This window comes from Aquarana catesbeiana, linkage group LG11, assembly GCF_042186555.1.
Source record: "Aquarana catesbeiana isolate 2022-GZ linkage group LG11, ASM4218655v1, whole genome shotgun sequence".
In the NCBI taxonomy this organism is placed as follows: Eukaryota; Metazoa; Chordata; class Amphibia; order Anura; family Ranidae; genus Aquarana; species Aquarana catesbeiana.
In genome coordinates this window covers 211,290,623-211,302,767 of record NC_133334.1, presented here as the reverse complement: position 1 = coordinate 211,302,767, position 12,145 = coordinate 211,290,623, and the positions used below count along the sequence as shown (strand labels likewise).

The window sequence follows — 12,145 nt, the reverse complement described above, 5'->3', positions numbered from 1 at the left end:
AACTGCAAGATTGTCTCCCCAAAACTCTCTGACCGCTTATCCCATTTATATGTCCTTCACAGATCATACTTGACTCCTTCTCGCATATCCAAATACAAACACGACCACAACCCCAACTGCCCAGACTGTGGCCACCACATGGCCTCCTTTTTTCACTTACTGTGGACCTGCCCATCCATTCAGGGGTTTTGGACACAGGTGGTGAGATTTCTACATGATCTCATGGGCTCCCCGCTGTCTCTCTGCCCCCGTCAATGTGTGCTAGGTCTCCTTTCACTCTCAGAGAGTGACAAATATTTAAATATCTTTCTGCAGGAGACATTATTCCTTGCCAGGTTGCAGATTGCTAGAACATGGCTGAGGGGGACTCCCCCCTCCCCCCCCCCCCCCCATACTGCGGAAATGGATCACAGCTGTTAATATTACTCTTCCCTACAAAAAGGTATTTATAAAAAATTTGTCACTGCCAGCCTCTCTATTAGAGGCTGGCATAACACACTCTGTATGTTGTAATTAAAAACCAGAACTGTAAATACTGAATATCAGCTGTCTTCAGGCAGGTCACGTGACTTGCACCCGCTTTCCAGCTCCGATGGGTGGCTTCTGCGGTGGAGACGAGCGGCCACGTGATCTCCCTCTGACGCCAGAGGGAGATCACAGCCCATCCCACAGAAGACATCTATCAGAGCTGGAAAAGGGCCGCAAGTGATGAGACCAGCCTGAAGACAGCCGATCTTCAGCATTTACAGCGCTCGTTTTTAAATTTTTGCCAACCAACCGATGTCACATGGTGGCAGGTTGGCACAATCCCACGAACCGTTGTTGCTGTACGTCGGTCCCTATTAGCGGGATAGCAAGATAGCAAGCGCATGCTGCACTGCGAGGGTGGTGATGCGCGTGGCTGGCCGATCGCAGGCTTGAGAGGCAGAACAGGGATGTGTGTAAACACACACATCCTTGTTCTGTGAGGAGGCAGATCGTGAGTTCCTACTAGTTAGGAACCACGATCTGTCATTTCCTCCAATCACTCCCATCCCCCTACAGTTATAACACACACTAGGGAACAGTTAACCCCTTGATCGCCCCCTAGTGTTAACCCCTTACCTGCCAGTGACATTTACACAGTAATCAGTGCATTTTTATAGCACTGATCGCTGTATAATTGTCAATGGTCCCAAAAATGTGTCAAAAGTGTCCGATCTGTCCGCCATAATGTCGCAGTCCCGATAAAAATCGCCAATCACCGCCATTACTAGTAAAAAAAAAAAAAAATGCTATACATCTTTCCCCTATTTTGTAGACACTATAACTTTTGAGCAAACCAATCAATATACCCTTTTTAGCGATTTTTATTACTACAAATCAGTAGAAGAATACATATCGGCCTAAGCTGAGGAAAAAATTAGCTTTTTTTTGGGGGGGGGGGGGGACATTTATTATAGCAAAAATTACAAAATAGTGTTTTTCAAAATTGTCGCTATAGCGCAAAAAATAAAAACCACAGAAATGATCAAATACCACCAAAAGAAAGCTCTATTTGTGGGAAAAAAGGACGTCAATTTTGTTTGAGTACAGCGACGCACAACTGAGCAATTGCCAGTTAAAACGACGCAGTGCCGTATCGCAAAAAATGGCCTGGTCATTGAGCAGCCAAATCTTCCGCGGCTGAAGTGGTTAAATACAACATACACAGTGTGCTATGCCAGCCTCTAAAAGAGGGACTTTTATTAATGCCTTAACAAACACTTTAATATGGTTGCATAAGTGTGCACACCCTTAAACTAATACTTTGTTGAAGCACCTTTTGATTTTATTACAGCTCTCTTTGGGTATAGGACTTTTTGGGTATAAGTCTACCAGCATGGCACATCTTGACTTGGCAATATTTGCCCACTCTTTGCAAAAACATTCCAAATTTGTCAGATTGCGAGGACATCTCCTGTGCACAGCCCTCTTCAGATCACCCCACAGATTTTCAATAGGATTCAGGTCTGGGCTCTGGCTGGGCCATTCCAAAACTTACTTCTTCTGGTAAAGCCGTTCCTTTGTTGATTTGGATGTATGGTTTGGGTCATTGTCATATTGAAAGATGAAGTTCCTCTTCATCCTCAGCTTTCTAGCAGAAGCCTGAAGGTTTTGTGCCAATATTGACTGGTGTTTGGAATTGTTCATAATTCCCTCTACCTTGACTAAAGCCAAGGCTCCCAGCTAACGAAAAACAGCCCCAAAGCATGATGCTGCCACCACCATGCTTCACTGTGGGTATGGTGTTCTTTTTGTGATGTACAGTGTTGTTTTTGCGCCAAACATATTCTTTGGGAATTATGGCCAAAAAGTTCAACCTTGGTTTCATCAGACCAGAACACATTTTCCCACATGCTTCTGGGAGACTCCATATGTGGTTTTGCAAAATCTAGCCAGGCTTGGATGTTTTTCTTCGTAAGAAAATGCTTCCATCTTGCCACTCTACCCCATAGCCCAGACATATGAAGAATACAGGAGATTGTTGTCACATGTACCACACAGCCAGTACTTGCCAGATATTCCTGCAGCTCCTTCAGGCCCGATTCACACCGATGCATTTTTAGTGCTTTTTGCATTTTGCAGATTTGCACTACAGAACGTGTTCCATAGGAAACCATGTTAAATGGACTGTAGTGCAAATCTGCAAAATGCAAAAAAGCACTAAAAATGTATAGGTGTGAATCAGGCCTTAATGTTGCTGTAGGCCTTTTGGTAGCCTCCCTGACCAGTTTTCTTCTCATCTTTTCATTCATTTTGGAGCGACGTCCAGTTCTTGGTACTGTCACTGTTGCCATATTTTCTCCACTTGATGAGTGTCTTCACTGTGTCCCATGGTATATTCAATGCCTTGGAAATTCTTTTGTACCCTTCTGACTGATACCTTTTAACAATGAGATCCCTCTGGTGCTTTGAAAGCTTTCTGCGGACCATGGCTTTTGCTGTAGGATGCAACTAAGAAAAATGTCAGAACAGCTGAACATAATTTGGGATTAATCAGAGGCACTTTAAATCATGACAGGTGTGGGCTGACTCCAATTTAACATGAGTTCGAGGAGCAATTTGGCATTCGATATAACACAATCGGCAGCAATTGCCAGCAATGGCACCATCCGAATCAGTGCGACGCCACATTTGTAGCGCCACACCGATTCCCAAAAGTAGTTTCTCCGCTAATTTTGCGACTTCGGGGTGTAATTTCCATAGACATCTGTGCAGAAACCTGCACAGATGTCTCTGAAATCACCCCTGAATTTGGGCATGACATGCGGGAATGAAATTGTGCAGCTGAACTGTCAGTGTGAACCTAGGCTTAATGTGATTGCTTAATTCTGAATGCAGCTACATCCCCAGTTATAAGAGGGTGTGCACACTTATGCAACCACATTATTTTAGTTGTTATTTCCCCTTACTAAAAGATTTCAGTTTCTTTTTAAATTGAATTGTACAGTTTATAGGTCACATTAAATGGTGAAAAATTTCTGAAATGATTTATCTTTGTCTGATTTTTTTTTTATATCACAGAAACCTGAAATTTTAACAGGGGTGTGTAGACTTTTTATAGCCACTGTATATACATCATAGTTTGTAGATGCTATAACTTTCACGCAAACCAATATGCACTTATCTGAATTTTTTTTTACCTGATATTATAGAATTACCAGAATACATTTTGGCCAAAATTTATGATGAAATTTGATTTACATTTTTTTCTTGGATATGTTTTATAGCAGAAAGTAAAAAGTATATTAATTTTGTTCAATGATATAAATTTCGTTTGGATACACTGTTGCATGGCCGCGCAATTACCAGTAGTAAAAGTAGCGCAGTGCTAAATAGCAAAAAATGGCCTGGTCCTGAAGGGGATAAAGCCTTTCGGAGCTGAGGTGGTTAGTCCCTAGACTAAAAAAGCAATCAACCCTTGCAGTACTGGGAAGGCCTTACTACGAGGGTGGATTTTTTTTTTCTCCCCTGGAGTTGGGCTTTAAAGGACAAGTTTAGTTTCGTAACATGTTACACCCATATTCAGGGGTAACATGCTGCAAACGGACCAGCCCCCGCACCTACCCGATGTGACAGCTAGCGGGGTTCTTCTCCCTTCCCATTAGCTGTCACAATTTTTTAAAAAATGTGGGCGAACGGGCCTCCGCACCCCAGCCATGTTACTGATTGACAGGGCTCTATGCATGGAAAACTACAAGGTCCGGCAGCCTTTGCAACTGTTGGCTTGTAGTTTTCAAATTAAAGGGGTTGTAAAGGTAAGATTTTTTTTTTTTTAAATAACAAACATGTTATACTTACCTTCACTGTGCAGCTCGTTCTGCACAGAGTGGCCCCGAACCTGGTCTTCTGGGGTCCCTCGGCGGCTGTTTCAGCTCCTCCCCGCAAGCATTAACCACCTTAATGCGAGCTCCCTCGCATGGTGGTGAGTGCTTGCGGGCGCGCTCCCGTGATACAGCCGGCGGCTATAGCCGCTCACTGTATCACTCGGCCCCGCCCCCCAGCGCGCCGCGTCATTGGATGTGATTGACAGCAGCGCGAGCCAATGGCTGCGCTGCTTCCAATCCATCCACTGTAGCCAATCAGCGGCCAGGGTGAGCGGAGGAATAGCTGTCGGGAACGCGAAGCTGACTTTAGAGGCGTCAGGTAAGTAAAACGGGGGGGCTGGGGGCAGCGGTATTGTCAGAAGTTTTTTCACCTTAATGCATAGAATGCATTAAGGTGAAAAAATTTTTACCTTTACAACCCCTTTAACTATCACAGCGCTGTGGAGCGTTGTGGTAGTTCATTCATGCTTCCTGTCAGATTGTATCGGCTTACCATACAGGAAAGCGGATACACTGGCTGATTGCTGGCGCAATGCTTTACAAACTTTAAAAAATAAATGCACATTTTTTTACCTAAAAAAAAAAAAAAAAAAAGTGCATTTATTTTTATGAACTTATCCTTTAAAGTGATTGTAAAGGATATAAAACGTGGCCCAGAGCCTCCTCTTCTTGGGTCCCCTGCCGGCGCTGCTGGCTCCTCCTCTCTGTCCAGTGCCCCCCTGGAAAGCCGCTTTCCACGGGGGCTCTCGTACATGCTTGCTCCTGAGCCCCGCTGCTGCATCCATTGACAGACAGCAGGACTTGGTCCTGCCCCCCCCCCACTGGATTTGATTGACAACAGGAGCCAATGATTCCCAATGTCCCTGCAAAGACAGCGAGACCCAGAAGTGAGGGGAGAGAAGAGATGCAGGCATGCACAGCACTGGACTGAATGAGGGCTCAGGTAAGTATTAGGGAAGGCGAGGGGCCAAAATCAGTGCCTAAATATTTTTTACTTTAAAGTGATATTAAAGTCTTTTTTTTGTTGTTTAAAGATAAATATGTTTTACTTACCTGCTCTGTGCAGTGGTTTTGCACAGAGAAGCCCAGATCCTCCTCTTCTCAGGTCCATCGCTGGTGCTCCTGGCCCCTCCCTCCTGCTGAGTGCCACCAAAGGAAGCAGCTTGCTATGGGGGCACCTGAGCCGCTACTCTGTGTCCATTCAGACAGGGAGCCCTGGCCCTCCTCTTTGGCTCACTGACTTTAATTGACAGCAGCAGCCAATGACACCCACTGCTGTGTCTTAGGCAATCAGGAGGGAGAGTCCCGAACAGCTGATGCTCTCCTGCAACATCACTGGATCAAGTTGGGGCTCAGCCGCACACAGGGTTTTTTTTTGTTTTGTTTTTTTTTTTTTAATCTTTATGCATTAAAAGAGGTTGTAAACCTCCAAACCTTGCATACTAGCTCATAATGAAATACTTACCTTAGAATGATGCCCTGCATCGGCACATCGCTGACATTTTTCCCGGAGTTACTTCCAGGGTCACAGGCGCCAGAGCCGCGATGACGTCAGTCCTGCGCATGCGTGTGGGGAACACAGTCACGGCACGGGCAGGCTGTTCCTCCAGTGCGCATGCGCCAATGACATTGGCGGCAGTGTATATAGTAAATATCTCTTAAACTGTGCAAGTTTAGGAGATATTTACAGTACCTACAGGTAGGCCTTATTATAGGCTTACCTATAGGTACAATTAAAGAGGAATACTTTACTTCCTAGAAAAAAACCTTCTGCCTTTAGAACCACTTTAATGCAAGGCATGCATGAAGGTAAAAAGTGTTTGGGCTTTAGAACCACTTTAAGGCCTGGTTCACACAAGCATACTACAGCATGCAACCATGCGAGGTCAAGTTGTTTTTTTCCCTCCTAAAAAGATAGATTAAAAATATTGGAAACCATTAAGGGAGATCCCCAAAAGGAAAAGGTAAGATGCGCCCCATAATAAATAACACATTGAAACAAAGGAGCTTTCAATAACGGCCTTTGGAAGACCAGTACAATATCTGGGTACAGTAAACCACATACGTGGATGACCCCAGGGAGTCTGCATATAGTGGTGAGGGCCGTGTTTACCCACACAGATATTCCCTGCAGGCAGTCCCAATCATGCATAGATACAGCCACTGCTTCCAATGTGACATCCGTGTGTGTGCACGAACATGAACGTACACTGCCTGTGGTCAGGGCTGAGCACCCATGTGCATGTCAAATTGGAAGCAGTGGCTGTGTCCTAAGACCCCCTTCACACTGAGGTGGTTTTCAGGCGTTTTAGCGCTAGAAATAGCGACTGAAAACCACCTTGCATTAAATTTCAGTGTGACCTTTCACACTGGGGCGGTGCACTTGCACGATGCTAGGAAAAGTCCTGCAAGCAGCATCTTTGGGGCGGTTTGGGAGCGCTGTATTTAGTGCTCCCAAAACAAGTTGCCTATTGAAATGAATGGGCAGTGCTTCCAAAGCACCTAAAAAACACTTCGGAAGCATCACAACGCGGGCACTTTTAACCTCTTCTTTGGGGGTTAAAAGCACCCCGCTAGCGGCCAAAAAAAGCGCTGCTTAAACAGCACTAAAGCGACCCTAAAACAAGCAGCCCCGGTGTGAAAGGGGTCTAAGGATTAGGACCTCATGCACACAGTGTTTGCCCAGCTCTCCTGAACGCCTTTCCTCCTGGTAGCTGCCTTTTGGCGGAAGAATAAAAACTCTTGATGCGTATAAATGCATTCAGGCACGGCAAGCGCTTGGGCGTCAATTCATTGATTCTGGCCGTTGGAATGAATTAACGCTTGAGCGCTAAACACGCCTACTATTGAGGCACGTCTGGACACATTTACAAGCGTCAAGCTCCTTTTCTGACAAAGTGCCGCTGCTCCTAGATGCACCGGGTGGTTCGGCCTCTTATACATGGACACCTAGGAGGCACACGCCACTAAAAGCAGCATTTTTAACACTCAGTGTGCATGAGGTCTTATGGCAGGCACTTACCTGTGTGGTGGAGGTAGGTAGCCCCCTATACAGTCAGTGCACTGGGTGGAGTGCTCCTTCCGAGAAAGGTGGGCAGAGGTAGGTCCTCTCCCTCCATCTATAATCACTTACCTGCAGGGGCCTCTCTGATGGCCGGGGTGAAGTACTCAGTGACTTTTGCCGGGCCCTGTCTATGGATCACACAGGGGAGAAGGTGGAGGGGCTCCTGGGCGGCCGAGGACAGAGTGTGGAGCTCCAGGCGGGCACAGGGGGCAGCACTGCTCTCAGTCATATCTGAGGAAAGAACACATATATATATTATACAACGAGCCACTCTGCTCTATAGAACTTCACACCAACTCTCCCATCACTTACCCACAACACGCTCCCGCCACCACACAGCTTGCAGGAAGTGACGGCATACATACAGCCAGGCATGCTGGGAAATGTAGTGACACTAATGGCAATTCATTCCCTAACTTACAAAAAAGGGAACGCTATAGTAATTTCCCAATAAAATGCAGTTCGTCTGTCGTGTATGTAACGCTGAATTAATGTTGGAAAACTGTAGACGGAAAAAAAAAAAACTGTCAGAAGTGGGATTCGAACCCACGCCTCCAGAGGAGACTGCGACCTGAACGCAGCGCCTTAGACCGCTCGGCCATCCTGACAAGCTGTGCGACTTGTGTGTAAAATGTTATTTTTTTGTAACAAGTCTTTGCTTTGCTTTTTCTCAAATATTTTTAAATACAAGGGGTTCCTTGCTTTAAAGGGTAATTCCACTTTCATAGGAAAGAAAAAATAGCAAATAAACAAAAATCAATTGAATGTTATTAAAAATGACCTTTCCTTTGTAGTCTGCAGCCACTTGCAAGAAAGCTTTTGCTTTTGTGGGAAAAAAAGGACGTCAATTTTGCTTGGGTACAACTTCGCACGACCACGCAATTGTCATTTAAAGCGACGCAGTGCAGTATCACAAAAAATGGTCTGGTCATTAAGGGGGCAAATCCTTCTGGGGCTGAAGTGGATATGCGGCGCTTTTCAGCCGACAGCAGGCCAAAGAAGGGGTTAAAAACACCTGTGTTGCTGCGCTTCCGAAACGCTTTTCAGGCGCTTTGGAAATGCTGCCCATTCATTTCAATAGGCAGGGCGTTTTGGAAGCGCTGTATACAGAGCTCCCAAATCGCACCAAAGATGCTGCTTGCAGGAATTTTCCTAACGTCCCGCAAGCGCATCGATTTAGAGCAATGTCTCTCTGCCCCTCATTCCTCCTCATTTGTCCCTCATTTTGGTATGATCTATATAGTTGTATACAGGGCTTTTTTTTCTCAAACAATAGGTGCTGGAACTCAACCACGACCCCAAAAAACCTCTCCCCCACACACCCTCCAAATCACATGAAATAGTGGGTGTGGTCATATTTCACAAACAGTAGAAGGGTCTTAAAGGGGCATTACATATCAGGATTGCATTACACACAGAGTGCAGAGTCCAGGGGGGTTACACACAGAGTGCAGAGCTGTCACTTGTAAACACAGAAACCAGACTTCTGTGTTTACAAGTGATTGTGGTGAGCAGGCACCAAAGGTAAGCCCGAGGTGGTTGAACTGAGTTCCACCAAGTTCCCCTGAAAAAAAGCCCTGGTTGTATATAAAATGCACTTTTTATCTATCAAAAAGTGTTTTCCAGCGCTAACTCTTTCATGTGATTTCTAAATTGCTGCGTTTGTAAATTCCAAAAGCCAATATAAAGGAATAGAAGTGGTAAAAAAAGCACTTGTGGGTTTAACTTGGAAGTAAAAAGGCAGCATGCTACTTTTTTTGTCATTTCACTTGTTTGGTGTGAAGGAGGCAAATAGACAGCAATTGTTTTGTGCTCATGCATTGATCAATGCACCTGGTGTGAATAAGCCGTATAAACCAACTTTGTAAAAACACAAATCTCTTCATGCACTCACAGCGTGGCGTGCCGGGAACAGACCTCCGGAATCTGAGAGAGAGAATGGCAGAGCTGCCTACACAGGGGTGTAGGAGAGCCGAGACAGGTAGGAGAAAGAGATGCAAGAAAGCTTTTTTGGGGGTGAAGTGGTTGGGGTTGCACACTCTGCATAGCACACCCCTAAACCCTGCACTCTGTACACAGCACACCCCTGAGCTCTATACATAAAACACTCCTGAACCCTGCACTCTGTACACAGCACACCCCTGAGCTCTATACATAAAACACTCCTGAACCCTGCACTCTGTACACAGCACACCCCTGAGCGCTGTACATAAAACACCCCTGAACTTTGTACACAGCACACCCCTGAGCTCTGTACATAAAACACCCCTGAACCCTGCACTCTGTACACAGCACACCCCTGAGCTCTGTACATGAAACACTCCTGAACCCTGCACTCTGTACACAGCACACCCCTGAGATCTGTACATAAAACACCCCTGAACTCTGTACACAGCACACCCCTGAGCTCTGTACATAAAACACCCCTGAACCCTGCACTCTGTACACAGCACACCCCTGACCTCTGTACATAAATCACTCCTGAACCCTGCACTCTGTACACAGCACACCCCTGAGGTCTGTACATAAAAGACCCCTGAACTCTGTACACAGCACACCCCTGAGCTCTGTACATAAAACACCCCTGAACCCTGCACTCTGTACACAGCACACCCCTGAGCTCTGTACATAAAACACTCCTGACCCCTGCACTCTGTACACAGCACACACCTGAGCTCTGTACATAAAATACTCCTGAACCCTGCACTCGGTACACAGCACACCCTTGAGCTCTGTACATAAAACACTCCTGAACCCTGCACTCTGTACACAACACACCCCTGAGCTTTGTACATAAACACTCCTGAACCCTGCACTCTGTACACAGCACACCCCTGAGCTTTGTACATAAAACACTCCTGAACCCTGCACTCTGTACACAGCACACCCCTGAGATCTGTATATAAAACACTCCTGAACCCTGCACTCTACCCAGCACACCCTTGAGCTCTGTACATACAACACTCCTGAACCCTGCACTCTGTACACAGCACACCCCTGAGCGCTGTACATAAAACACCCCTGAACACTGTACACAGCACACCCCTGAGCTCTGTACATAAAACACCCCTGAACCCTGCATTCTGTATACAGCACACCCCTGAGCTCTGTACATGAAACACTCCTGAACCCTGCACTCTGTAAGTAGCACTCCCCAGATACAACTGGCACTTTGAGGGCAACCATACTGCTGATACGGCCTGCGATTAGGAAGTTTGACACCCCTGGTATAAACTTCGCATCCATTTCCTTAGCCAATTACACACTCCCTTCCTAGAACACACTTTTTAGCTTCCTCAAAACACTTATGATTCTATCTGAGCCCCAAGTTCCTGCCACCTAAGGACTTGTTCACATCATAAGGTGCTGTTCACTAATTTCAATTGAAACACGCAAAAATAGCACAGACGCAACTTTGTTTGACAATTGCACTGCACCGCTATGTGTTTTGGTGGGTACGAGTGCTTGTGCGTCTGCCGAATGCATGGAGGTGCCATTAAGAATTATTAGAACTCACGTGCACCTGCAGAAGTCAGCACATTTTTGTGTGGTGTGGAAAAACTTGCAATTTTGCACTTGTTCATGCTCTGCACCTGATGTTATCCAGCCCTCAGTCTTCTTATAGTAGTCACAAAGAAGGTTTTCTTAATTTGACTATCACCCAACAGAAAATGTCCCTCTCACCTCTTCACATAGGCAGATTTCACTGCTATATCTTTTTAAAGGGAATATTGTCAGACTATACCTAGTAACAAAATGTAACAAAATGTAACACAGCAAAGATCTACACAGCCACTGCTACAAAGTATATTTTTAGCATGTATTTGAAGACTTGGGCGGTATGAGGTTCCATGGTGTAATGGTTAGCACTCTGGACTTTGAATCCAGCGATCCGAGTTCGAATCTCGGTGGGACCTGTGTTTTTTTTGTTTTTTGTTTTTTATAACACTGACATAATACAATCCTGGTGACTTCCATTTCATGTGTATAAGTTCCATTTTATGAATTCCAATTTTCAGTGATCATATTGTAATTTTTAAAAGTAAAATGCAGATCATAAATACTGTTTAATGTGCCTGAAATTGCATTATGAATGGTTTAATTATGAGTACATGAAATGATATCATGCGGTGAAAGACACGAAGATTAAAACAAATACAGCAGCTCTGTCAAAGAAAATAAACAAGGTCTCCCCGTCGGGGAATCGAACCCCGGTCTCCCGCGTGACAGGCGGGGATACTTACCACTATACTAACGAGGACTAACCTATCAGGGACCACTGATAATATCACCTTACCAATCAGTGTATTGGCTAAAAATTTGCTCTACCTATTATTCCTTACCACTTTAGCCACAGCCACTCAATGTTTCAGGGTGGGCGAGCATTAATGTTCAAGTCACCGTCTACCCTGGAAAGGGGACGTACTAAACTGCATATTGGGATGATGGGATGATTGGATTATTGGCTGCAATACTGAGAACTCTCACTAGATGTCAGTGTACCATATACACATATATATGGTAATGACTCTGTTGTTTCTCAAAATATGTTATTCTTTACTGCAGTGCTTGATACAATGTTGCAAGAAGCAGTTGCTAATGTTTAACTCTTCACTTGCTGATATATATGCAGCTGTACAGCAGTTGCTGATATATATGCAGCTGTACAACAGGATACAGAAGTAATATAAAAATTACATTTTACCTGTTTTTGATGGGAATATGGGAAGAA

General features: G+C 45.1%; 1 protein-coding gene and 3 non-coding genes across 4 annotated transcripts in view; 1 reads left to right on the top strand and 3 right to left on the bottom strand.

Annotated features, from left to right (window-relative positions):
- The window catches only part of RNASEH2C (ribonuclease H2 subunit C), a 40,801-nt gene extending 32,990 nt beyond the window's left edge, over positions 1-7,811 (bottom strand). Inside the window, exons 1-2 of the mRNA XM_073605246.1 lie at positions 7,726-7,811; positions 7,483-7,644 (exon numbers count right to left, since the gene is read on the bottom strand). Of these exons, the coding sequence (XP_073461347.1) occupies positions 7,483-7,642 (160 nt within the window). The 5' untranslated portion in view covers positions 7,643-7,644; positions 7,726-7,811. The remainder of the gene's footprint in view (positions 1-7,482; positions 7,645-7,725) is intronic.
- A 127-nt stretch (positions 7,812-7,938) lies between these two features.
- On the bottom strand, positions 7,939-8,021 carry TRNAL-CAG (transfer RNA leucine (anticodon CAG)). The gene has a single exon. It is a non-coding gene; the product is annotated as a tRNA-Leu (tRNA).
- A 3,237-nt stretch (positions 8,022-11,258) lies between these two features.
- On the top strand, positions 11,259-11,330 carry TRNAQ-UUG (transfer RNA glutamine (anticodon UUG)). The gene has a single exon. It is a non-coding gene; the product is annotated as a tRNA-Gln (tRNA).
- A 272-nt stretch (positions 11,331-11,602) lies between these two features.
- Positions 11,603-11,674, bottom strand: TRNAD-GUC (transfer RNA aspartic acid (anticodon GUC)). The gene has a single exon. It is a non-coding gene; the product is annotated as a tRNA-Asp (tRNA).
- Positions 11,675-12,145: the final 471 nt, after the last annotated feature.